The 24,038-nt window shown below is 39.1% G+C and overlaps 1 protein-coding gene across 4 annotated transcripts in view; it reads left to right on the forward strand.

Moving 5' to 3' along the window:
* Positions 1 to 24,038, forward strand: part of met (MET proto-oncogene, receptor tyrosine kinase) — a 40,647-nt gene continuing 16,609 nt past the window's right edge. For 2 of the 4 annotated variants that reach the window (XM_043228270.1, XM_043228274.1), the window contains exons 1-10: positions 108 to 341; positions 2,063 to 3,254; positions 15,423 to 15,614; positions 18,439 to 18,603; positions 18,841 to 19,020; positions 20,678 to 20,838; positions 21,282 to 21,384; positions 21,795 to 21,931; positions 22,525 to 22,689; positions 22,786 to 22,885. In XM_043228270.1, coding sequence (XP_043084205.1) covers positions 2,073 to 3,254; positions 15,423 to 15,614; positions 18,439 to 18,603; positions 18,841 to 19,020; positions 20,678 to 20,838; positions 21,282 to 21,384; positions 21,795 to 21,931; positions 22,525 to 22,689; positions 22,786 to 22,885 — 2,385 coding nt within the window. In that variant the 5' untranslated portion in view covers positions 108 to 341; positions 2,063 to 2,072. The other 2 variants (XM_043228271.1, XM_043228272.1) reach the window with 2 other exon arrangements.

The raw sequence follows: 24,038 nt of genomic DNA on the forward strand, positions 1-24,038 counted from the left end.
CCCGTTTCATCCAAAGGCACGCGCTCCGTGGAGGGACGACCCGCAGCGTTTGCGGAGAGTACAACAACGAGCCCTTTAAACCGATGTGACCCATTCCGAACGTGAGTCACCCGACTGCACATTCTCTCACTCAGTGAAGAGAGAGAGAGAGAGAGAGAGAGAGAGAGAGAGAGGGAGAGAGGAACGGCAACTTTTTAGCAGAAAGCGCGCAGAAACTCCCCGCCGCATCTCGAGACTGCTGGCATCCGCCAGGAACAGCGCGCGCGTCTCCAGCAATACGGACCGTTAAAAGATGTGATTATTTTCCATTTCTGTCTCCGACAGGTGTCTTTATTTCACAGGTGAGAGAGCGTTGGTTTTATTTCTGAGCGGGTAGATTGTGATTATACTTGGGGCCAGGTTGTTCTTTGGAAAATTCTGTGTAAAATTTAGCTATTTGGAGCTTTTCCACTGAACTAGCGTATCTCTTACGTATCTGTACACTATAACCATAGACACACTTGTTTTTTGTTTTTGCTAAGATTTGAGGTGTTTTCATGGAAATATGAGGAAGCTGTGCATTTAGCTGTTGACAGTATGAGTCATTGTAAATATCTAGATTTCCATGAAATTCTGGTAAGAAAAGCTTTTGTTTAGGTTCAGTAATGAAATGTTTGCATATGTGGTCCGGTTTATCTCTAAGCACCTGTAATCTTTTTTTTCTTCTTGGGATACATCTATTTTAGAGATTTGACAATATGTGTGTTGGCTTAATTTCTGAGAAAGATGTGGAAAAAAAGACATCTGCAGCAACTTAAACTTAAAACTTAATCTTAAATGTTAATATGTTTTACAGGCTCAGTCTTATAAGAGACACAAAAGGTAAAGATGTACAGCAAATGCATTTTATTTATATAAGAACAATGTGGAAATGAATTATGTGAATCCCAATATGTAAATTAAAAAAAGTTTTTTTCTGAGGTATGTTCCAAGGACATCTAAGAAAACAGTTTTTTTTATAACCCTTAGATTGATGATACACAGGGCAAATTTTTTTTGAACCACATTGCTTGGGCACTTTCCCATTGAAAATTGGTAACACATTTCTATCTGGATATTTTAGATGAGTCGTGGGCCCTGTGTATCACCTGGTTGTCCATTGATGGCAACATTTCCCAAAGTTTCCCAACATTTCTCAAAAAGTTGCCCGGTGTTTCATCAACCTTAGTGTGCCAAGTGTTTTTGCTGCTCTACTTAATTGTTTACCTTTAAAAGGGCATGTAATGACAATGAATGGTAACGTAAAAGTATGTTCACAAGATGATTTAAAATTGAAGATGCTGTATGTGGATAAACAAAATACATTGGCTGAATTTCAGCAAATGCAACAGTTCCTCGGTCTCTCTTGTCGTTTGCAGTGACCTATAGTGCTGCTCAAGCACTTCAGTTGCTTAGATAACAGTAAGGGTGAATCTCTTATTCTCTAGCTCGGTCGCTCTCTCCCTCTCAACCTTAAAAGCGACCTCCTAGAGGAGTAGCGTTTAAGTACACCAACAATAAATCACTTCTCCGGCGTCCGCAGCCTACCAAGCTTAATTGAGTTTATCAACCACTCCCTTGAGAACGCTGTCTAAAGTTAGACTTGTCACCGCAGTGCACTCAGTGTAGGCTGACTCTTTGATGATTCGCCTCTTCTGGTACATTGCCACAAAAGTGCTGTCTAAGTCAGAGGCACGAGGACCGTTTAGAGTTGCCCTCTTTCTTTTATCCATGGCTTTGTCATACGCAGTGAGTGGTGCATTATTGAGCCTTCTACAATGCAAGAAAACTAGTGATATCATTGTTGTTGCGGTGCATGTGGCTGTGTTTTACAAGAGTCACTTGTTCTGAGTAGCCTGTCTCGGTTTATAAAGGATTTGGATCTTTGAATCTTTTTAAATATATGAAATATGATGCACTTGCGCAACATTTTTTGTAGATTCTGTAAAAGGTCTCCAGGTATTGTAAATATTGAAAAACAAATTCATAAATCAGGCTTTACGTGCTTGATGTGCTAAATAAATGTTGCCTTTTTACTCTGCAGAAGAACAAAGATGAGAATTCACTATTCTAAAGCCACTTCCATCCTCATCATCCTTCAGACGCTGTGGTGGGGCTTGAATAGTCAATGTGAGGAACCAATAGAAAGCTCCAAACTCGACCTCTCTGTGACCTATGACCTCCCTCACTTTGTGTCCGACACTCCCATCCAGAAGCTGTTGGAATTCAATGGAACTGTGTATGTCGGTGCGGTCAACAAGCTGTACGCTCTGTCAAAAGACCTTGAGAAGATACACGAGTATAATACCGGACCTGTCCATGAGAGTCATGACTGCAGTGCACCAGATCCATGCAGTGGTTGCAAAAACAAACCCCTCAACAAAAACAACACCAATATGGCCCTGTTGATGGAGACTTTCTATGATCTTGAGCTCTTCAGCTGTGGTTCGGTTGGGAACGGCGTCTGCCGTCGTTACCTGTTAGAGGATGGACCCCTGGATGCGGAAATTAGTTGCATGTATTCAAAGAAGAACAAAGACAGCAGCCACGGTTGCCCAGACTGCCTGGCAGGATCTTCAGGCACTCAAATCCTAAACGTGATGAGCAGCGGCGTCGTGAGGTTCTTTGTGGCAAACTCTGAGCCTATGGACTCCAGCGTCCCACGTCTCCACCACACCATCTCCGTTAGGAAGATGAGAGAGACTCAGGACGGCTTTGAGTTCTTTTCCGAACAGTCCTACATGGACTTGGCCCCGGGGCTGCGTGGAAGCTACCCACTGCACTACGTCTACTCTTTCCAGAGCGGCCCATACGTGTATTTTCTCACTGTTCAACGAGAAGGTGGCAGCTCAAGCGCCTTCCACACGAGGATCGTACGCATGTGCTCTTCAGATCCTGAGATCTTGCGTTACGTTGAAATGCCATTCGAGTGTATTTACTCCGAGCGAAGAAGAAAGAAGCGGTCGGCTCAGGTGGTTTTCAATGTTCTCCAGGCTGCACACGTGGCAAAAGTCGGCCACGACTTTCAGCAGGAGATGGGCCTGAAAGAAGGAGAGGACGTGCTGTTCGCTGCCTTTGCCCGGAGCAAACCCGACTCACCGGAGCCCACGGCCAGCTCTGCCGTTTGCCTTATCTCCATCACAGACATCAATAACTTCTTCAGGGATTTCATTCAGAAGGGATACACGAGGAAGCTCAGTCACTTTCCAGGATCAGAGGAGAAAAGCTTCAACCAGGTAAGAGGTTTCAACCAAATCATGCATTTTTAGCTAACAGGAGATTTGCTGACCCTTTCAAAATGTAGCCCAAGAACAAATTTGACTTCTTGTCAGCCCACTTGCTTGGCCATCATAAATCACTGACCCTCCTCGTCTTTTTTACTTATCCATCACCATTTGTTGGATCAATCGGTAAATCATGCTGATCAATAAATGACACAAATTTAACTGCTGACGACTCCCTGAGGGCCCGTCGATAATGCAGGGCTATTACTTCCCAGAGTTCATTACACAACATAGTCATACATCGCTCAGATCTGCATAGTAAGACACATGATTTAAATATGTAAAGGCAAAATATAACTGCTTAAGCTGGATTTAAAATTTTTGAAAAATTGTCCAAAGCTATGAAACAAACTTGTACTGGGTATTAATACAAATTTAAGGTGTTTTCTAAATTATTTGTTTAGTTATGCACTATTCCGCTTTTTTATTTTTGTATATTAAAATGATCAATTCTTGAGCACTTCAGTCAAAAACTCAGTGTCTTTGATTCAAATAAGGATCATAATTAATCTGACAATCCTTTTCATGACTCTCCATTGCTTGTTTTTCTTGTTCACTCAAACATTTTATTGCATAACAATTTAATATTTACAATTAGTGTATTTGGTAATTATATTCATGTGTAGAAGTATATCTATCTGTTTAACTTTTTATCACAGGAAGCCTAGATTTGCTTGAGGTTCTTATGAATCAGGCTTGCTTGACAAATTTGAATCATTATAGCTATTCTCTACACTTTTCTGTTTGCTTGAGTGTTGTCTTATCAGAGTCCATATAACGGGGAAGCCCAGATCACTACTCAGCAGGTGTTCTTCAACTGTCTCTAACAGTCTTTGTACTGGTCGCTTTAGCAGTTCATATGGGCCAGACCGTAGAGGCTGGCCTGTTCTCAGAGTCACACAGCTCTCCAGTATGGTGTTGTTTCAGTGCCCTGAACTTTATCTGGCCAAACTCACAAAGTGCACTCAGTCATTTATTAGAGCTGAAGATCTGCAGACTGAAGCACTCAGGACATTTTAAATATTTTCGTTCTGTAGATCCTTGCTCCAAACATCTGCTCAAAGTCAGCTGCGTTTCTATCAGTTTTCATTAAGCCGACGTACAATAGCTTAAATGGTTTTTAAAGCAACAAGTCAGTTGGAGGGTTTTTCCCTAGGCATCTTCGAAGAAATGTTTGAAAGGTCTGAACATCTTTTGAAAGGCATGTGTTCCTGGTTTTAATACGTTTTTTGTGTATAAGTGTGTAAATGTGTGCGTTTGTTTGTTTTGGATGTGTGTGTGTGTGTGTTTATGTGTCTGAGTGTGTCTATGGCAGACGGCAAATCTTGGTGCCATCGTTGAGAATTATGATACCAGTAGCATATGTTATGCAGAGTCTGTCTTATCATCCCATAAAGGGGCAATTGACACAGTGTCATAAAACAATTACATTGTAAAAAGGCATGATAAATTGATCCCAATATCTTGTTTTTGCTCTTAGACAACCCACTCCACAAACCGGACTCCTGCCTTTATGTGGAAACATTGGGCATCTGACACTGGGTTTCAGTTTTGATTGAATTTAGCCTTGCTTTCCTGTTTTATTTGTTAATGTGGAGCCAAAGTTATTTGAATATCATATCAGATAAATCGCCAAAGTCCGTAATAGACTCTTACCCTTCGAGAAAAAGACACAGCAGCTTTCAGACTTCACCCAAGCTCTTAAAATTATCGATTGGCCAGTCTGCTCGAGCTCAGCAATATTCGTTAATAAAACAGACAGAAATATAGTCCTTATTGTTTGGAATAATGGATATATCCGAGTTGGAACCACCCCAACAAACCCAGCGCCCCCTGTCTTGAAAGAGGAGAGGGGAGGGGGACACTTGAGACCGGCAATAACAAACAGCCACATTTAAGGTCAAAATTATCATTAGATTACAATTGATCAGGGGAACAACTGGCAAATGCTGATTACTTTAAAATTGAATCTGAAGCTTGATTGATTGCCGCCTGTAATATAATTCCTGAAGAGGGAGTTTTGATCGACAACCATTTTAATTATTACTGCCACTGTGGCTAAATGTATATGCTTTGAGATGGCAAGTCTTAAAGTGTAAGGAAAAGTGAATAGGCAGTGCATTGATTTTAACTTACTTTGTGCACTTTTCCCACATCTTTCTGACTGTGAATAAGCAAATGTCAATGTAAATCAGATAGTTTTAGCTCTTTGTACTTCGCTCAATCTTTTGCATTACAGTGCGTTTTGGTCATGTAAGGACAGGGTGACAGGCTAATACACTGTACTTAGCACGTATAAAAAGCATACATGCTGCTGCCTGCTTATGCAAGTTGTGTTTGCGCAAAATCGGCAAAACCTAGATCATTTGTAGGCCACGGCCTCAGCTCTGGGAGGTGCAAAATCATGCCGAAAGACACTGTACTTGTTGTGTCCTGTCTAAGAAGCTGCGATAAGCTACCTGCATGGTTGCGTTTCTATGTGTATGTACACATGTATAAGAAATTTATTGTATGTGGGTGAGTTGAGGTTTGTACTGAGGAATTAAGTCACCCTGAATCATTTCTGGCAAAAGCACAAAAACGCAGGCACGTACACGTCACAGACAAACAGTTCTGACCAGGGGGCAGGTGGAGATGTGCAGCTGTGTGTTTTCTCAAAATGTCAAGCCCCTGCAGTGAGCTCATGTTGGCAGCCTTGCCCTGGCGGGAAACCTGCGTGACTTTGGACCGTAATGTTAGCCAGAGGAGACCGGACAGCTGGCATCCAGGTGTGAACTGTTCATCTCATCTACATCTGGAGATGAAAGCACCTGTGGGGATGAATCTGACTTTTATGTCCTTATTTTTATTGTCCTTATTAACTTTTCTCAAGCTATAAAGTCTACTTAATATGATTAGATATAATAATATTGTGGAATAATACAATTAGTACAAATGTAAAAAATGCATTATTATAGAATATTTGTGAAAAATGTGTCATTTTTAAATTATTGAAATTATTGAAATTATATAAAAGTATAATTCATAAGATTATATATATATATATATATATATATATATATATATATATATATATATATATATATATATATATATATAGTTTATGTATGTATTTATACATATTGATAATAATAATTTATATATATAATATATAATATTAAAAACTATTATTCTATTATTTCATATTTTTTAATTATTTTTCTACATTTTAAAAGTGCTCTATTTACATATTATATGCATTTCTACATTTTAATATTATTAAATTATTACATTTTTATTTCTGGTCTTTTGAAATAACTCTTCCAAGAAGCTAGTGTTTTCCCGCTCCAATGTGCCTGTGTGTCTTAAATACTCCCATAAAGCAGTTAAGCACACAACTGATAAACGCCTGCGCTCACAATCTGTTATTCGAGAAGAACTTCACATGCAAACAAACATACGGTTGGCTAGTACTCTACTGTTTACTCCAGGTTTATTGCTCTACAGCTTTTTTCATCGTTATTTTGATGAGTGGCCCATATTTAACACAGCCTTCAGGTTTGAAAAACTTGTCGGTGCTCTCTGGGTATAATTCAGAAACATGTGTAAGTGTCAGGTGAAGGGAGAGATTGCTTTGGTGAGGCTGATGAGTCAGTGGCCCAGAGGCATGCTGATCCATCTCTGGCATCCCACCTTCACTTCCTCATTTTTTTACTCCCTCCAGTAATTTCCAGCTCTCCGGGTCTGTGAGCACGAGGTTTCATCAAAGAGCTCAATTCCGAAACCTCCATGTAAGGTTAAAGACATCCTAACCAGGTGTAAATCAAATACCCGCTGAAGCGTTTAATGAGCCCGGTCAGGTTGGATATTCAATCAGCGCACACGCTAAACGACTAGAGTTGGCTGATCCAGACTAATTGTTTGGTGCAGTTCAAAGAGCTCTACTAATTGTTTTGGCTTACACAGCAGGGACCACAAATAAACTTTTCGGGGTTTGCTAGAACTCAACCTCCCCCACTAGGTCAAAAGAGCCATTACGCTATACTGCCCTAGTGCTAATGCAGACACAATGGTTCTGTGGGATGCAGGCTTGAATGAATGTGTGCTTAAGTAATGGAACGGATTGGATTGGCCAGGAACTATTCTACTTTGTCACCTGCTGAGAACTCAACAATGCACCGCAAATAAGAGCTTATCTGCGGCTGCCCTTCCACCTCATTCAGCACGTCAGTCAGATATTCTCAAGCTTATCCCTCAGTAGACACGGCCTGTGTGATCGCGTGAAAAGACGGCAAGCTTTTACCTGATACCTGGCTTGTGAGTTTTGTGGGGCATGATACCCAGTGTTTGGTCAGCTAATGGAGTGGACTTCAGGTGTCAGTCACGCAGGGTTTGTAGCCGTGTGAGTAGGGATAGGAATTGAAAGGAATTGTATGATTCTTGTTCAGATTCAGAAAGTGATTACTGTTCAGTAATGGTTTTATTACGATTTTTTAGAACAATTAAAAAGCAACAGTTGAACAAATAAAATTCAATGAATGCTGCAGTGTTCTGTTATCAAATAATAATTTCATATTTAAATAAATTATAAGTGAGTTTAACGCCATTTGTCAAAATGTGCATTCACACAGACTTTTTATTGGCTTTTCATGTTCAGTTTATTTAAAAAAATGATACCAGTGATTATAATAGAACCCATAAACCCATAAAACCTTTTAACAATTTTTTTCTGAAACCTACAACCAAAATGTGTTCTTGTCTTAGGACAAAAACATTGTCTGATCCACTTCAAATGTTGATACTGTATATACTGTATTTTTTTTATTTTAAAGAAAAGCACCAACAGCAGAATACAAATTTGCACTCTGTTCTCCTAGCGAAGGGAGGAAATTTGATGCATGCGCTGAGCTTGTCATAAGAGACCATGGTTAAAGGAAACTACGCTCTCAGAAATAAAAGTACAAAAGCTGTCACTGGGGCAGTACCTTTTACACTTAAGGTACACTTTAGTACTTATTAGGTTCTAATATGTACACTTTAGGTACTAATATGTACCTTTAAGGTACCAAAATAGACCCTTCAGGTACAAACTTGTACCTTTATTTCTGAGAGTGTATTCTACTTAAGTAATATTTAAAGGCTGCATAGTTAAACAGTAGGACAAAGAGTTATCACCTCTCACTATTGTATTTAACAAATACTTCTCCTCTGCCTGTGGTCAGAGATGGGTCAGTGCCCCCTTCTCCTCCTTGAGACTTCAAAACAAACAGATGTGTTTTATTAATGCCTTAGATTGACTGTAATCCCTGAAGGTATCTGCACAAAAAAGGCAATAAAAATACATGCCAGCTTCTAGTGGTTTAGCAAAAGATAGCACAACGATGCATTGTTCTACCATGCGGTCACGCTTTACGTATTGCCGCCACGCTTGATTGTTTGTTTTCAATTTGTTGCGTGGTTTTACACACTTAGTATAATAGCTCACTGGCATTTGTGTGTCATAAAAGGGATGCCACCTGCTCGCTCTGATTCATAATGCTGAGAAATATGACTACAAAGGACAGAATTTGCTGCATGCTCATGCTCTTATCACGTTAGTTGTGTTTTCCTGGCAGAAAGAGGGCATTTTGTGAGTAAAATCCTTGATCTTTGCTCTGAATGTGTAGTGTAGGTTGCGTGTTTTTGCAAAAGACCGCATCGACATAAGGGTTTCATCATATCTGCCTCTTAGTGTCAACTACAGAAAAAACGGTTAATGCCAACTCCTGATAAGAGACCATTTAACTGTGCGTTAATGCCTTCTAAGACACTATACCTCTCGAAACAATAGATTATCATCAAATAGCCTCTTCCCATTGTTCTAACAGCATTAGCATACTAAATGTGTCAAGATGGGCTTAACACATGTTCGTTCTCAGCTTTTTATGAGTTTGAGGGCATTTCTTTGGAGCAAAGTTCTTCGCAGAATGTCATGCGTGGAAATAAATTAGCTGAAATTAGGAACAGAGAATCTGCAAAACTCTTTTAACAGCTCCCAAAAAAACCTCTTGTGTCGGATCTGTCCAGTGAGAGGCACGTTTTGCTCCCTCTGACATGTGAAAAAGCGTAAGATCATCACAGAAAAGCAGACCCTGCCAAACCTTTACAGTCAAGATTGGAATTGATTATTCTGGCCAACTGCAAACCAGGCATTTGAATGCTCTGCCTCTCTTTTCTTCCATAAAGGGCTGGATTTGATCTTTTAAAGGGTCTCAGCGCTTCATGGTTTTAAAGCCGTGCTCTTTACCCTTTTATCAGATCCATGCTCCTTGCATAAGGCTGGAGGTTTTTATTCCAGCATGCTTGTGCACTGTGGCAGAGAGCGATGTTTCGAGCATGCTCATCTTGTCTGCTATAATGAATGGGCGTTTCCGCTAATGCTTTGAATAGATCCATGCTGCACAAGTAAATAATGACAGACCTCCCGGCCTCCAGAATGGACTCCACACTAAATTATCCCCTGTGTCTGTTTATGTCTGTTTATCTAATTGAATGGATGAGCATGGTTCATAAGTACTTCCATAGTCAATAGAATGATAGAACTCTCTCTCTTATGTTTAGCTATTTTTGCTAGTGTAAATTGTGCAGCGTTGGCCCAATCTGTGCTTCATGGCTCATTAACTGCAAAGGAACGATGAAAAATAATCAAGTACGATGTCCTGTTGTTTTAACAAATCTCTTTGATTAATTGTATTTTAATCGTGATTTCAGTTTGATTAATGACATGTGGCGAAATATATTTTGTCTCACTAGTTTGGTTCAGGCGTATTAATCATGGTGCTCTTTAAGTAAATTGTATTGTAACATGCAGCAACAAGTTCAAGTTCACTAAATGAGCAGGGATTTAACCATGAGTGGTTGAATAAAATGATAATTTTTTTAGCAAACATACAAGCGGTTGTAATGGGCTGTGTATTGTTTCCCAGTTGGAAACCTGAGCAAGGAACAAAGTCCCCTGCTGACAGATTACTTGACTGCAGTGAGAGAGCAAGCTGAGAAGTAAAAAGAAGCGAAAATTGAGTAACAAGACAAGATAACACCAGAAAGAGGAATGTGAGGCAAAGCAAGAAAAAGACTTTAATAGGTCTATAAAGCATCTTCAGTTAGTATGATAACAACAGGCAAATTCTCAGACATCAGCTGTGAAAAAGCAACTTTCAAGAAATGAAACTGCTCAAAACAGACAAAACTCATATGGGGATATTGTGATTTTTCTGGCGGGTACACAGAGATATGAAAAAGTCACCAACTGACATTTGGAAAAAAATTCTAGACTTATTGGGTAATTTTGTAGATTTTTTTAAATATTGATGGTTATTATTAATAAATACAAAAGAAAAATGCAAAAGAAATATAGTTGAATATTGTAAAATAAAAAAAACTATATTCAATAAAAAAATAAAAGATTTTATTTATAATGCGAGCATAAAATTCCAATAATGATACTTACAGCTTAATTTCTTAAATTTTTCTCTTAATTTTTTTAAATGATAACATCAAGTTTTAGTTGAATAAAAAATGGTCTGCCTGTTTTAGATTGAAACACAGCACTGTGTTCACTTACATTCAGTTTAAGACTAGCTAAATGAACTAATTCCTTCTAAAACTTCATATCATGAGCTGCATGCATGTAAATGAGCATTCCCAGTGTATATGTTTATATAGTTAGATATCTGCTATACATGAATATTTCATTCTCATGTATTGTGCAGCCTTATAATAGGCTCTTCAAGTGTTCTTCACAGACGTCGACAGGTATTAACACACCCACAGCAAGGCACCAGGACCGCATGGTGACCGCCAGCCTCTAATCCCACATTATTGTCAGCTTCTCTAATTCTCCCCAGACTACTGACCTTCACGACCTAGTAATCCAAGAAAGGAGCATAAACACAAGAATCGGGTTGCTTTGCGACGTGCCTTTTAAATGCACAGGTGGGGCACAGCGCAATCTTACACACATGCATATAAACATATACAACATTAGTGAAAACTTTGTGAGGTCAAAGGTCACATTATTTTCGTCAAGAAGCAGCTGAAGGGTGGCAGCGTGGAGCAATGACGCTCCAGAAATCTTCACGTACGCTGTAAGTGGTCACAACTGTACTGAGGCCAGAGGGTTAACAGAAAGTCTGTGAAGGTGACATTTGGTCGTACAGATCTCCTTTCACTCATATCAGGCCTTTTGGAGGTGACGCCAAAGGCCACAAAGCTATAAAGCACCAGAGGTGGGGCACAGTAACTCTATCACTTCAGCATTGTGCTGCACACAATAAGAGCTGCTTAATGTGTCAAAGAGAAGCTACGCTCTAGTCCTGCCATTCTTGCGGGATGTTTTTGTGGGATATTTTTCTGCATTCTTTGAAATAATAGTCAAAGTACTCAACTATGAAGTAATTTTTGGGTTCAATACAGGTTAACCTCAACTGACAACGCTTGTGGCGTAATGTTTTACAAAATTATTTAGAACTTGTTTTTCTTTAAAGCTTACAGTAAGTGAATGAACGTTAAAATAATCACCATTTAAACAGTATAGCGATGAGAAGCATGCTATATGCACTTTAACACAATTTTAATGTCATAAAATCCCTAACTAAACCAGTGTTGATTTAAACAGCTTTAAAGGTCAAATAATACTCAAAATTCAATCGAAAAATGTGTGCATCGTAAAATGAATGTTGTGTCCTCCAAACATTGGTCCTATTTACTCTTGCTGTATTTGTGTTACTGTGATCTGTATATGTTTTTAAAAGAAAGCCTGAGGCAATTTGCAGTTTCTTTTTGTTCTAATCAGTATAAAGTGCTTCAAGAGTCCTAAACCCTAAAATAAGCACTTTTGCACTTCTGGCTACACTGTCCTTAATTTAGTGATTGAAATGCATGATATAAAGTCTATGGTTAACACAAGCTTAAAGTGGTCATGAACTGAGAAACCAAAATTCCCATGATCTTTTGACATATAAGAGGCTGTTGTGCTATTAAAACATCCTGTAAGTTTAAGAACACAAAACTTTCTTGTTACTCTAAAAACAGCTTATTTTGAAGCCTATCTGCCAAAACGACAGCTTCTGAAATGTTCTACTCTGTAGTTGTTGTGTAAAAAGTTGTGATTGTGCTGTATTTATAGGCAAACTATTACTTCTGTCAGTTGCATTTAGGCATCAAATTTCATAAAACTTAATTTGTGAAGATTGTCTTGATAAATAAAGCATATGAGAATGAGAAACTTTAGTTGGTCACAGGTCATATTTTATCCAGTAACAGTGCTATAGGCTGTTTGTTGATGGAACAAAGGTAATGCTGACTTCAGGGTTGGCTTACGAAAACACATCACCCTTGCAGCCCTCTATAAACATTATGCCACAAATGCTGTTGATTGAGTGTAACTTGGGTTGAACCCTGAATATTCCTTTCAATAAATGAAGCGAGAAATGACGAAAACGAAGATCAGACAACCCTGCAAGTCACTCAGCTGGAGGAGCCTCGGGATCAGAGCAACCGAAGCTTGTCAAAACACTGTCTAGGTTTTTCAATTTCTACCCTTGATCCTTGCAATACTATGAGCTAAGTAGTGGAATGTCTTCCTTTTCAAACAAACGGCAAACGTGATGTTTATTTACTATGAAAATAATCGCACAAACCTTTTCTCTCTTCCTTTAAAACAGGCTTTTAGGGTTGTTCTCAGCTGCTGATAGGTCAGGCTTCGGAGAGCCCCTCCCAATCAATTCCGAAACCATGGTGCTTTCTTACACAAGTCCTTTTAAAATATGTGGCAGCTCGGCCGTTATGATGGATCGCAGTGGGCTTATATAACCCAGCAAAGCAAACGTGCCCTGCTGAAGACACATCAAAGGCAGGCTTGTACACATTTGGATGATTTCCCTCGCCGCTTCGTGCTACATGTGTCTCACTCTCTCTTGTTTTGTTGCTGCCTCAATAGGCAGAAATCCGCCTGTGCCTTCAGGGGTTGGGATAAGCTGGCCTGTAATCCCCCTCGTTTTCACTGGATTTTTCACCTGTATACCGATTCTGTGCCTCTGAGCTATCCCGCTCGGCCCTGTAATGAGAGCAGGACCCAGCGCTCATTCGGCCTGATTTATCGTCTACCTGTATTGTTCTCCGCATCTTCAAAGCAGCCCTTTGAGACATGCCCTCAAAATGAAGCTGCAACCGCAGTCATGCCACTGACTCATGCGTCTTACTCACATCACCGGTAAAAGAGGGGTAGAAAGAGTGAGAACTTTTCTGGCATAGGATGGAGTGTACTTTTTATGCCTGTCTGATTTTTCATGGGTGTCTTTTTAGTGTTTTTGTCAGGGCGCCTTTACCATGCAGTGTAACAAAACACCATCTGAGAAGAGTTTGAGTGAGCACGGTGTTAATCATTAACCGCCTGTTCTCTGTACTCCAACATTTTAGTCATGGCCTGTGGTGCCAGGGTCTGGTTTCATTAATTATTAATGACTTCTTTACTTTCGTACTAGGGTCTGTGACCCTTTGAGCTTGACCACTGTGTAGGCCTGAGGTGCTCCGTTTGTTTTCAGGTTACTCTGAGGTAATCTCTAACTTGGATAAACTATGATAATTACAGGAATAGTTCACCTAAAATTTAAATTTGGTCATTTTTCACACACCCTCATGTCATTCCAAATCTGTATGACATTAGTGCTTCTGCAGAACACAAAAAAGATGTTTTAAAGTACCATTTTGGCAACTATTGTGGACACAGAAAAAAGGAAGGCCTGTAGGTTTGGAACTGCATGAAAGTAAATGAATGATAATAGAATATTTTGGATTATATATTTTAATCTTATTATTATTTACTCATGCATATGGTGATTCAAATAGAGATAAAAGTTTTTTTTTTCAATTTTATGACAATTAATGACTGTCAAGTTTTGTGTGTGTCATGAATGTAGTCACTGTCCTGTGTCCTGTCTTGTTTTCCAAAACCTTGTTTTGACAGGAACTAGAATTTCAAACATTTTTGAAAATCACACAAACATTCTTGAGAGCTCAAGAGAGAATTCCAATTCATAAATGAATCATTCTTTGAAGTCAGATCTGATTTACACTACTGTTCAAAAGTTCGGTTTTAAATACATTTTTTCAAGCATGGATGTATGTCGGTGTAAATAAATGCAGCCTAGGTGAGCATGAGAGACTTTTCTCAAAAACATTCAAAAGGAAAGAATGACTTCTAACTTTTACTTTTAATATATTGAAAGCAGACAAAATTTTCTTTATAAGTTGACTTATAAAGTTGCTTTAACGTATAGTCAAAATGTAAATATAGTTTCCTTAAAGAGGGAATGTCAGTGAAAAGGCTTTTTTAATTTTTCTATTCAAATAACAAGTTGATAGATTGTCTAAAATCCACAACACAAAACTCCTTCCCTTAGTGCCTATTTGGTTTCATCAACTTGGCCTGGCCTGATGAATGACTGTGTGAACTATGCAGGTACAGCCAATCATAACAGAAATACAGCACAATAACATCACAGTCTTAAAGATACAGTTGCAAAAGTAGATATATTCTGAGTTTTATAAAAAACACATCTTAATTGTTTTTCGACATTGTAAGTGTAATTCAGGTGGAAAGAATTAAATGCTACAGAAGTGTTAAGAGAATGGCCCCTTTACTATGCTCGGGACCATACAGCCTCTCTGCAACTTCCAAAACTCCACAGGTTGTAGAGATCCCAGCCAAATAAAGCTGGCCTCAATCGAAGCTCTAACAGAGCAACAGCAAGCCCAACGTTCCTCACAGTTTCCCATGAATTCCCGCCATCTGTGAGCACAGCCGTCAGAACGCGGCACGGATGATCCAAGCACCATGGGAGAAAACACGCAACTGCATTGGCCAGGATGAAACAGTAGATGCCGAGCTTAGATGGAGATTTACTGTGTGGGGCCTAAGTCACTCTTTTGCACAAGCATCTAACCCACAAATTGAATTTGGCATGGTTTAGGCTAGTCCTCTGGAAAAATGGCAATACTGCAGAATTCATCCCAACCAATAGGCTATTGAGAGATTCTGCTTGTTGCCAGGTAGAATACCACTTGTCTAACTTGTCGACATGTTTCTGTTTTTGTTACCAGAGCTTCGCAGGAGATTCCTTCAGCTGTGGCAAACACGAAAGAGGCTACCGGTTAGAGGTTACAAGCACCAATCCGCGTCGGGACTACTTTCACGGACGCTTCCGGAATGTTCTTCTCACTTCCATAGCTGTGGTACCCATCCAGAACCACACTGTGGTCAGCCTAGGCACAGCTGACGGCCGTGTCATCCAGGTGAGACATTTGTTTTATTTATTCACTATTAAAGCTGAACTTATATAATGGATTAGCAAGTCAGCATTTAGATTGAATTTATGAGTATAGTATGTGTCACAAAGAAATGTGAGTTACCTCATTCTGGGAAAAGAAATGGTGAAGCATTTGCAGAATCTAAAATTAAATCTGAATCTGAGTCCTGTTGTTGCCAAACCTATTTCCCTGTTTTATTGTGCATGTAAATAGACAGGATGTAAGGACGTGACTAGTGAAAACAGCACTGAATGAAGGAAAATGCAGGTGCCAGTGGCAGGTTGGGAAATATGGTCTTTTCCTGTTTGCCTTTGAGTAACCTTTGACCTCTGAGCAGCACTGTACCAGTTCTCCAATCTAAAAGCACACAAGGAGAAACTTTGCCTATCAATGTTTTCTCAACATGTTCATTGTGCAGGGGTGGCACTGACCCAAATGCTGAATCTGTCCGGCTTGAGTACCCAAAATGAGAGTATTTGCTCACGGAAGTGTTAGATAGAGACTTGTGGTATTTTGTAAATACCACAAGAAAATGTTTGAGAAATGAGTGGCGAGAGAAAGGGTGACAGCTGCACGGAAGCGTGGCGGAGGAACCGAATGGTACGTTAATAGTAAGCACTGCGCTTCGATGACACGTCCTCGCATGGCGTTTTCTTGGAACGGCTGCAGCTGTCGTTCCCTCTCTTTCTCTCTTCCTTTTTAAAATTTTTTTCCTCTCAACTTTTCTCGCCTCTTTTGTCTGGATGTGGAGGGAGGCCTGGTAAGGGGTGAGTGCTAGTCCAGCTGTCCCATTCGAGAGAGAGTTTTTTCAAAGACAAAGAAAGTGGGTGAGTGTATAAGAGGCCTTGACAATGAGAATGCAAAAAAAGATTGTGAGAAAGACTGATGAAGTTGAATAAAATATGGAATGCCAGTGAGTAGTGGGTAATTGTGTGAATGAAAGTTTCAAGAGCCCCACAAGCTTTTTAAAAGTTTGGGAGGGGGGTGGGGTGGGCAGTAATAGTCCCAATGGTCCTTATTCTGTATGAGGAAGTGCTCCCACTCTGCCACACTCTCGGTGAGAAAAACTCAACACCTTGCCTTGTGTTTGTGAGTAGGACTTCCCTTACATACACAATGAGCTGTAATTCACACGGTTATTAGGGCTTCATGGTGTGTATTTTTCCCCAGAGTGAGTAACATTCCTCCTTCAATAACAGGTCCATTTGTAGCCATTTTCTGCCATGCCCGGCTTAATTAAGCCTGGCTTAGCTTGGTCGCTTCTGGGACTCGAAATCCTTTTATGGCTTAGCGCTATTGGAAACTTTCTGGGCCACTTGAAACTCGCCAAGTTTTATCGGTGGGTTCTCGTTTTGGAATCATGAATGTAGCACATTGTATTTGTGCAGCACCAAAGCAAAGAATAATTATATTTATTTATTATATATAAAATGGACAATTTATAAAAAAAAACATATTATATTACTTTTACTATTTGCATAAAACATAAATTGCTATTACTTACAATATTAAATAAATATAAAACTAAATATGTTTATATATAGCAGGCTATGTTTTAATGGCTGTAAAAGATAAGAGGAATTTCCCTCCCACAATGTAGGAGATTTTGAAAAAAATCCTATAAATCTGTGCTTAGAGCTTGCATAGACTACATTGTAAATGAAAGCTAAAAAAGTATGCTCCTTAAGGTAACATTGACACTTTCTATAGTTCGATCTGATATGCTACTAATCTAAACACTGAGCTTTTAAAACAGACCACAAAAGGAGTCACATTAGTGCACTGTATTGAGTGAGATGGAGATATGTCACGCACACCATCCTAAAATCACTAAAACCACAGTAATGACATACTCTCTCTACCACCAGATGCCCCATGTTCAAAGCCCAGGGCTATTAATGATGTGATCCGCTGTTCGCTAATGGAGCACAAGCACTATTCAGACGTAGGCTGTCTTGGAGGCCTGTAATTGCAATGTAACCATGATAAATGTTAGTCCAGGTGTGTGGATGGAGCCACTGTTCTGACACCTCCCAACATGCCAGATAGACAGAGGTCTTTACGTTTGCACTTGCCCTAAGGGCCTAAGCCTTTGTCTGTTCCTACTTCTTGACATCAACCGCAGTCATCGCAGTTCAATCTGTCATCTTTTACCCTGAAAGGCAAAGACACTGGTTATTACAGTATCCATAGCAAAGCAGAGGCTGTCCCCTTACAAAGACTCCCTCTGGATTGCACCCTCCTTTGATGCGTCCTCTTTCCCAAGGAAAGTTCCAGACATGATCTGTAATTTAATGTTTTATAACCTGGAAGGAAAAGAAATAACGGGTTTGCACCAACTCCAGCTCATGCAGAATGTTTGTTTTTCAGGAATAAGATCTTGTACAATCTCAGGTTTTTGGAAGTGGTATTTCACCCCAAAACCGTAAGATTTTATTTATCCATATTATTTTTGTTTTATTTAATTTTTAAAAAAATTACTGAATTGGTTAAATGTCTTTTGTATCATAAAATGAAGTTAATATTGCAAAATATCTGTTCTTAATATCTGGTTCTTAAATAGGACTCTTGTATATGGGAAAAAAAAGACAAGTTGTGACCTGCTGTTGACCAGATCCAAATTGTGTCCTCTATAAATAGCTTACACAAGAACCACAAGATTTAAATCATTCAGTAGCAGCATTTAATCATCAATGTGGAATGCAGACTTATTCCAGTAAATGATAAACATGCTGTTGAGGTCTTTTTGTAAACATACACATTCTCTATTAAGGTCCTGCATTTACCGTTTTGGCTTTTGATGTGAAAGGCCACCCATTTTTGCTGGCATCCTCCGCAGGTGGTGGTTTCCCGCTTTGGCAAGACGGAGCCGCATGTGGATTTCCGCTTGGACACTCTCCCTGTGTCCTCCGAGATGGCCCTGCTGTCTCCACAGCGTCACGACGGCTCCTTATTGTTGGTAACAGGAAACAAGGTGAATGACATGGCCATTCTTAAAAATGTCTTTGGGAAACGGGTCAAACATTTTCAGGAAAATCACTTGTGAATAGATAGCAAACACACTGGTGATTTAAAACTAAATGATATAGTAAACAGGGTATGACTGCAATAGAAAAACAAAGTCACCACCTCTAAAAAATGTTGTCAACAAGTTGCTTTGCATAACATCATCTACTAAATATAATTTATAATCTAATATTATGTTCTTCAGGTCTCTAAGGTTCCTCTGAGAGGTCCTGGATGTGAACAGCTGTGGACTTGTAGCTCCTGTCTTCTGGCTCCAGCCTTCATGGGCTGTGGATGGTGCAAGACCAGCAATCGCTGCATGAGGGCTCCTCGGTGCTCCCCCTCTCATTGGATCCAGGATTCTTGCCCCCTCCTAATCACCACGGTAACCACCCCCGCCCATCACAAACAACATTACCATGGTTTTAAAGCAGCTAATAGCACATAGCTAATAGAATAAGTGGTTTCTAAGCACAGAGAGCACATAAGAAACTCTGACCTCCATTGATTTTGCCTGTTTTGCAGTATTTTCATGGATAAGCATGGATTTCAAGGACCTCTTGGCTTCTTTTAAAGACGTAAATTGATTCTAAATATCAGAAAGGGTCTGTTTGCCCTTCTGTGTCTTCTCTAAATTTGTGCATTGCTGCAGAGAAGCCAGAACTATATTTGTGTTTGTGTAAGATCTCTTTGCTTATGATAAGTGATGCTCTGAACACTTAATTATTAACTCTGAGCCAAAATGAGGCCTTGTCCTCCATGTGTTCAAAGCAACACCATCTGCTTATCAATAAAGAACTAACATTTCAAAAACAGGACACTCAGAAAACACATTGTACATACTTACAATGTGTTGTATTATAAATAAATGAATAATAAAATGTATTACATTTTTAATTGATTTTGTTCTTCTTACTTAATTATAAATGTTCTTTATTTACAATTTTTAAATTTACTTGAGAAATAATTCTGCAGCATCATTACACAAGTTGTCCCTGCTAATGGGTTATTTTGCATATTATGATGCTGCAAGTGGTTTATAGCCTTTTCTCACTGGAATAAATAAACTTTAAATTTATAAATTGTCATCCAGAAAGTATATGTGTATTTACACAAAAGTGAATAAAATTAGATTATATTCCAGTTTTAAATGTGCTCCTGATTACAGATTGCCTACATGGGATTACACAAAATGCATTTTAAAGAGAACCACTTTTAAGGAAGAATAATTAGCTTTTTAGGTCAAATAAAGTTTTATACATGAAATTCCAATGACTACACAGAAATTGAAATCCACATGTAACGCTGATACACTACATACACAATCATACAATGCTGATGTTGTTAACATTACCAATTTGAGAACAAAGTGCAACATCAATTTACTAATTTGCATGGTATGATGTGAGACAAGTTAACTAGTTTAATCGCTATTGGTAGCATGATTTATTTTTATGTTTTTTCCACTGTTGGTCAGAACAAAAGTAGCAGAACTAGTTACTTAACTTGTTTAAATGACAGTATCCAATGAAATTCTTATTTGGTCATACTTCCAAAACATAGACTAGAATCTGTGATTCTGAAATACATTATCCACACAGATTCATCTGTCCCAGTGCACAACCCGCACAAAGAAAATAATTCTGTAAATAACTGCAGTTGAATTTTTTTAAACACAGATGGTGGCAAAGATTCAGTTTTCTAAGCATGTTAAGCTGGGATTTTACCACAAATAAATGACACACTTCACCTTTAAGGTACTCAGCTGGTGACTCAACATAAAGGACACTTTTAACCCAAGAGACTAAAGCACAAAGGAAAACAGGAAGGTTGTTTTGTTCTCAGTTTTTGTCTCTGTCACCATTTACTGGAAGACCCCCTGCCTTCAGAGTGTCTATACACCCAAAACAAATTATTGTCAGTGGTTACCAAACTCATGAGCGGAGAAAATGCTTGGCATAAAGAAACGCAGCAGGAGGTTTAGACACTGAAAGAAAAGTACTGTCGTAGTTTGACCTCACAGCTTCTTCTTTTTTTTCTAGATTTCTCCTTCCTCTGCTCCATTCGGAGGCAACACCATCATGACAATCTGTGGCAAAAACTTTGGTTTCAATAAGAAAGATCGCTTTGATACCAAGCTGATTGATGTGGTGGTGGCTGGAACTAAATGTAAATTGGAAAGGAAAGACAGCAGTAATAATCGGTAAGTTCAGAATTGGTAACAAATAGATAAACTTTATACTCAAATTTAAGCAAATCCTCTTGCACTCTGTGTAAATACGACTTCAGAAACACGCTAGGTCACATTCTCAACATAGTGGTCTTGTTGCAACCCTGCAGAACATTAAATTGGTCTGCAAAAGTGCTCTATTGTGCATCTCGGCCTTCCATGTCAAACTTTCGTACCATTAAGACACAAAACCCATGAGATTTTGTGCCTCCGGACATACCACCCTACAGCCCTCCTATTGTGAGAGGAATGGAGAAATTCCCTTGGAGAATAGCTCCTGTGTAGTTTTTGCCGAGTAGTACGGTTATCATTAAATTAGTGTAGACTAATAGCCTGCTTACTCCACTGGTTTACAACCACGTCTTGTTCGCTGTTTTTGTGGCGGGAGATGTTTATGTCTTTGTGTTGTATGTCAGGTTGGTCTGCGGACTAGATCATGTGAACGCATCCAGTGCTGACTCCGTGGTCAGGGTGCAGAGTGGCAAAGAACAGGCCCAGAAAGACGGTTTCACATTTGTGGTAAGAATCCTCACAAATCTCGGTATAAGTGCTTAAACACACATTCAAGTAATGTATTTTTGACTTTCTTCCAGTACTGCGGTTTTAATAGTGCACAAGGACCCAAGGATGTTAATCTATTCTTTTTTCCCACTTATTTTGAGTTGGTTTAGAGTTACACTGTGTCCTAATCAGCGCAGAGTGTATTTTCTATCCGCACTGTAAAGCAAATGCTGCCATAAAGTCAGAAAATATGAACCAATTAGCATGTTTTTGTAAGATGTACTATAAAGATTTATAGACATTAGAGCAGGATTTAAGAGTAACCTTGATAGGGGCTACTTAACATGATGCAAAAAAAAAAAATCTTTTAAAGATTTTCAACGTGTGCTATAGTTTTATTTCACTAACACAACGTTTTATCTGTCTAGAATCCAGTTATCGCGGAGATCTTCCCAGAGTTTGGCCCTAAATCTGGTGGAACAGTACTCACTATCACAGGCTCATTCCTGGATAGTGGAAATATTCAACAGGTTACTGTGGGCAATGCTACCTGTGCTAGGCAGAGGTTTGTATGACTACAAATCTAGTAATCCAGTTTCTCTTAAAGGGATAGTTCATCCAAAGATGAAAATTCTGTCCTTAATTACTCACCCTCATGTCATTCCAAACCTATAAGACCTTTGTTCATCTTCAGAACACAAATGAAGATATTTTTGATGAAATCCAAGAATTGCGTTGACAGCAATTCAACAATCACATTCAAGGCCCAGAAAGGTAGCTAGGACATCATAAAATTAAATCCATGTAACATTAATGGTTCAACCTTCTAAGACAGCAAACAATAACAATAACAAATCACTGACGTCACATTGGACTGTTTTAAAAATGTCCTCAACACCTTTCTGGGCTTTGAACATGTTAGTTGCATTGCTATCTATGCAGGGTCAAAAAAAAAGTTTTAAAAATGTGTGTTAATTAAATAAAATACATTTCTTTTCTCTTTTTTTCCTTTTTTTTTACAAGTCAAAAAATGTTAAAGCATTTTTCCAAAAAAAATGGAAGTGAGAAAGTGATTTGTTCAGCCAGTCACCACTGTCACACATGTATATATTTAAACTATTTTGTATGTGTGTGAGTTTTCTGTATGCCTTTCTGCAGTATTTCAGCCACAATGTTGACATGTCGGACACCACCTCAGCCATCACCGTCTCAACACAAGGTTCAGCTGCACATTGATGGAGTGATTCGTGAAGCTCCTGTCAGCTACACCTACAATGAGAACCCACACATCTCCAGTGTCCAGCCCAAGCATTCCTTTATCAGGTCAGCCCTGCAGCCAACATTTAGCTACTTCATATATGGAAGAGCAAATGTGCATTTAACAGCAAGTTCTTCTGTTTTGTGCATGTGTGTGCACAGCGGAGGAAGCACGGTGACAGTTAATGGCTTCTACCTCCACTCAGCCCTACAACCTCAGATGGTTCTCACTGCCGCCACAGAGGGCAAAGTCTTCCAAGTGGTGAGTCTAGATGGCCCACACAGAGTGTCGAGACATTAAATACCTCCCCTACCATGTCACAGGCATGCTATTATCATTAACCCCACTGAACACAAAAGCAGATATGAGAAATAAAGGAAGCAATGTTTCAGAATTGCACTTGCAAAGAGGAAATGAAAAAATCACACACACTGTTCTCTATGTGGTTATCACTAAAAAAAGTAAAAAAAAAAAAACTTTTTATCTAGGTTTATTTAACTAGTATCTTGTTTTTTACTTGAGTTTCTAGATCTATTGGGTAACTAAAATAAATGTAATTAATTTTATATGTAATGAGTGAAATTGTTTTATATATGCATCTCATTTATCATTTAAGTTTCTTTATCTGTTTAGCAACAATTTCATTTCTAGTTTTTAAATGTATCTCATTTTTTGCCTATCCAAGTTTCTTCAACCATTTGGAAACACTTCCACACCTCATCTCCTGAGAGCTGTGGTTGACCTGATCTGCTCCTCTCTCAATGGAACCAGACAAATACTCATTTACACACAGTTTCCCCTTATCTGATATCTGTGGGGGTGGAGTGTGGTTGTGCAGTGGTACATTGCACGTGAACAATACTATCTAATCTTAAGCATACAAGTCCCATCATAGTCCAAAACAAGGCTCATACTTACTCATATCTTCATTTTGATTGTACCTCTTCATTTCCACTCAACTCACAATTTCCCTTCTCAAACATCAGGGCACTGAAGGTGAATATCTGACTGATTTGTCTTTTGTACCTAATACCAAGTAGGCCATTTTAAATACTGCACATTGAGTTTGTCAATGATTTTGAGTTCACTTGAAAGAGAAATATTTCAGAGTGCTTGAAACGCTGGCTATCCTTTCAAATGATTTAAGATGGTCCCGCAGCTGTCAGCCTGTAAATTCTTCTTTATAAACAGTGGGGGTCGGGACAATATTCTTTTCCTAATTTGTGAAGCACAAGAGGTTTATTGTATTTTCCCTCTCGCTTTTATTGGGGAGCATTGTGGAAAGCATACTTCCTGTCTTCTGTCAGCTTTTTTCTCAATCACACAGACTACGGCTGTGTAACCCGAGTTGAGCTGTCATCTGTTACGCCGAGGTTCGATCAACGATGGCGGAAACAGAAAGCGGTCAGTAGCT

This window comes from Puntigrus tetrazona, chromosome 25 (genome assembly GCF_018831695.1).
Source record: "Puntigrus tetrazona isolate hp1 chromosome 25, ASM1883169v1, whole genome shotgun sequence".
Lineage (NCBI taxonomy): Eukaryota > Metazoa > Chordata > Actinopteri > Cypriniformes > Cyprinidae > Puntigrus > Puntigrus tetrazona.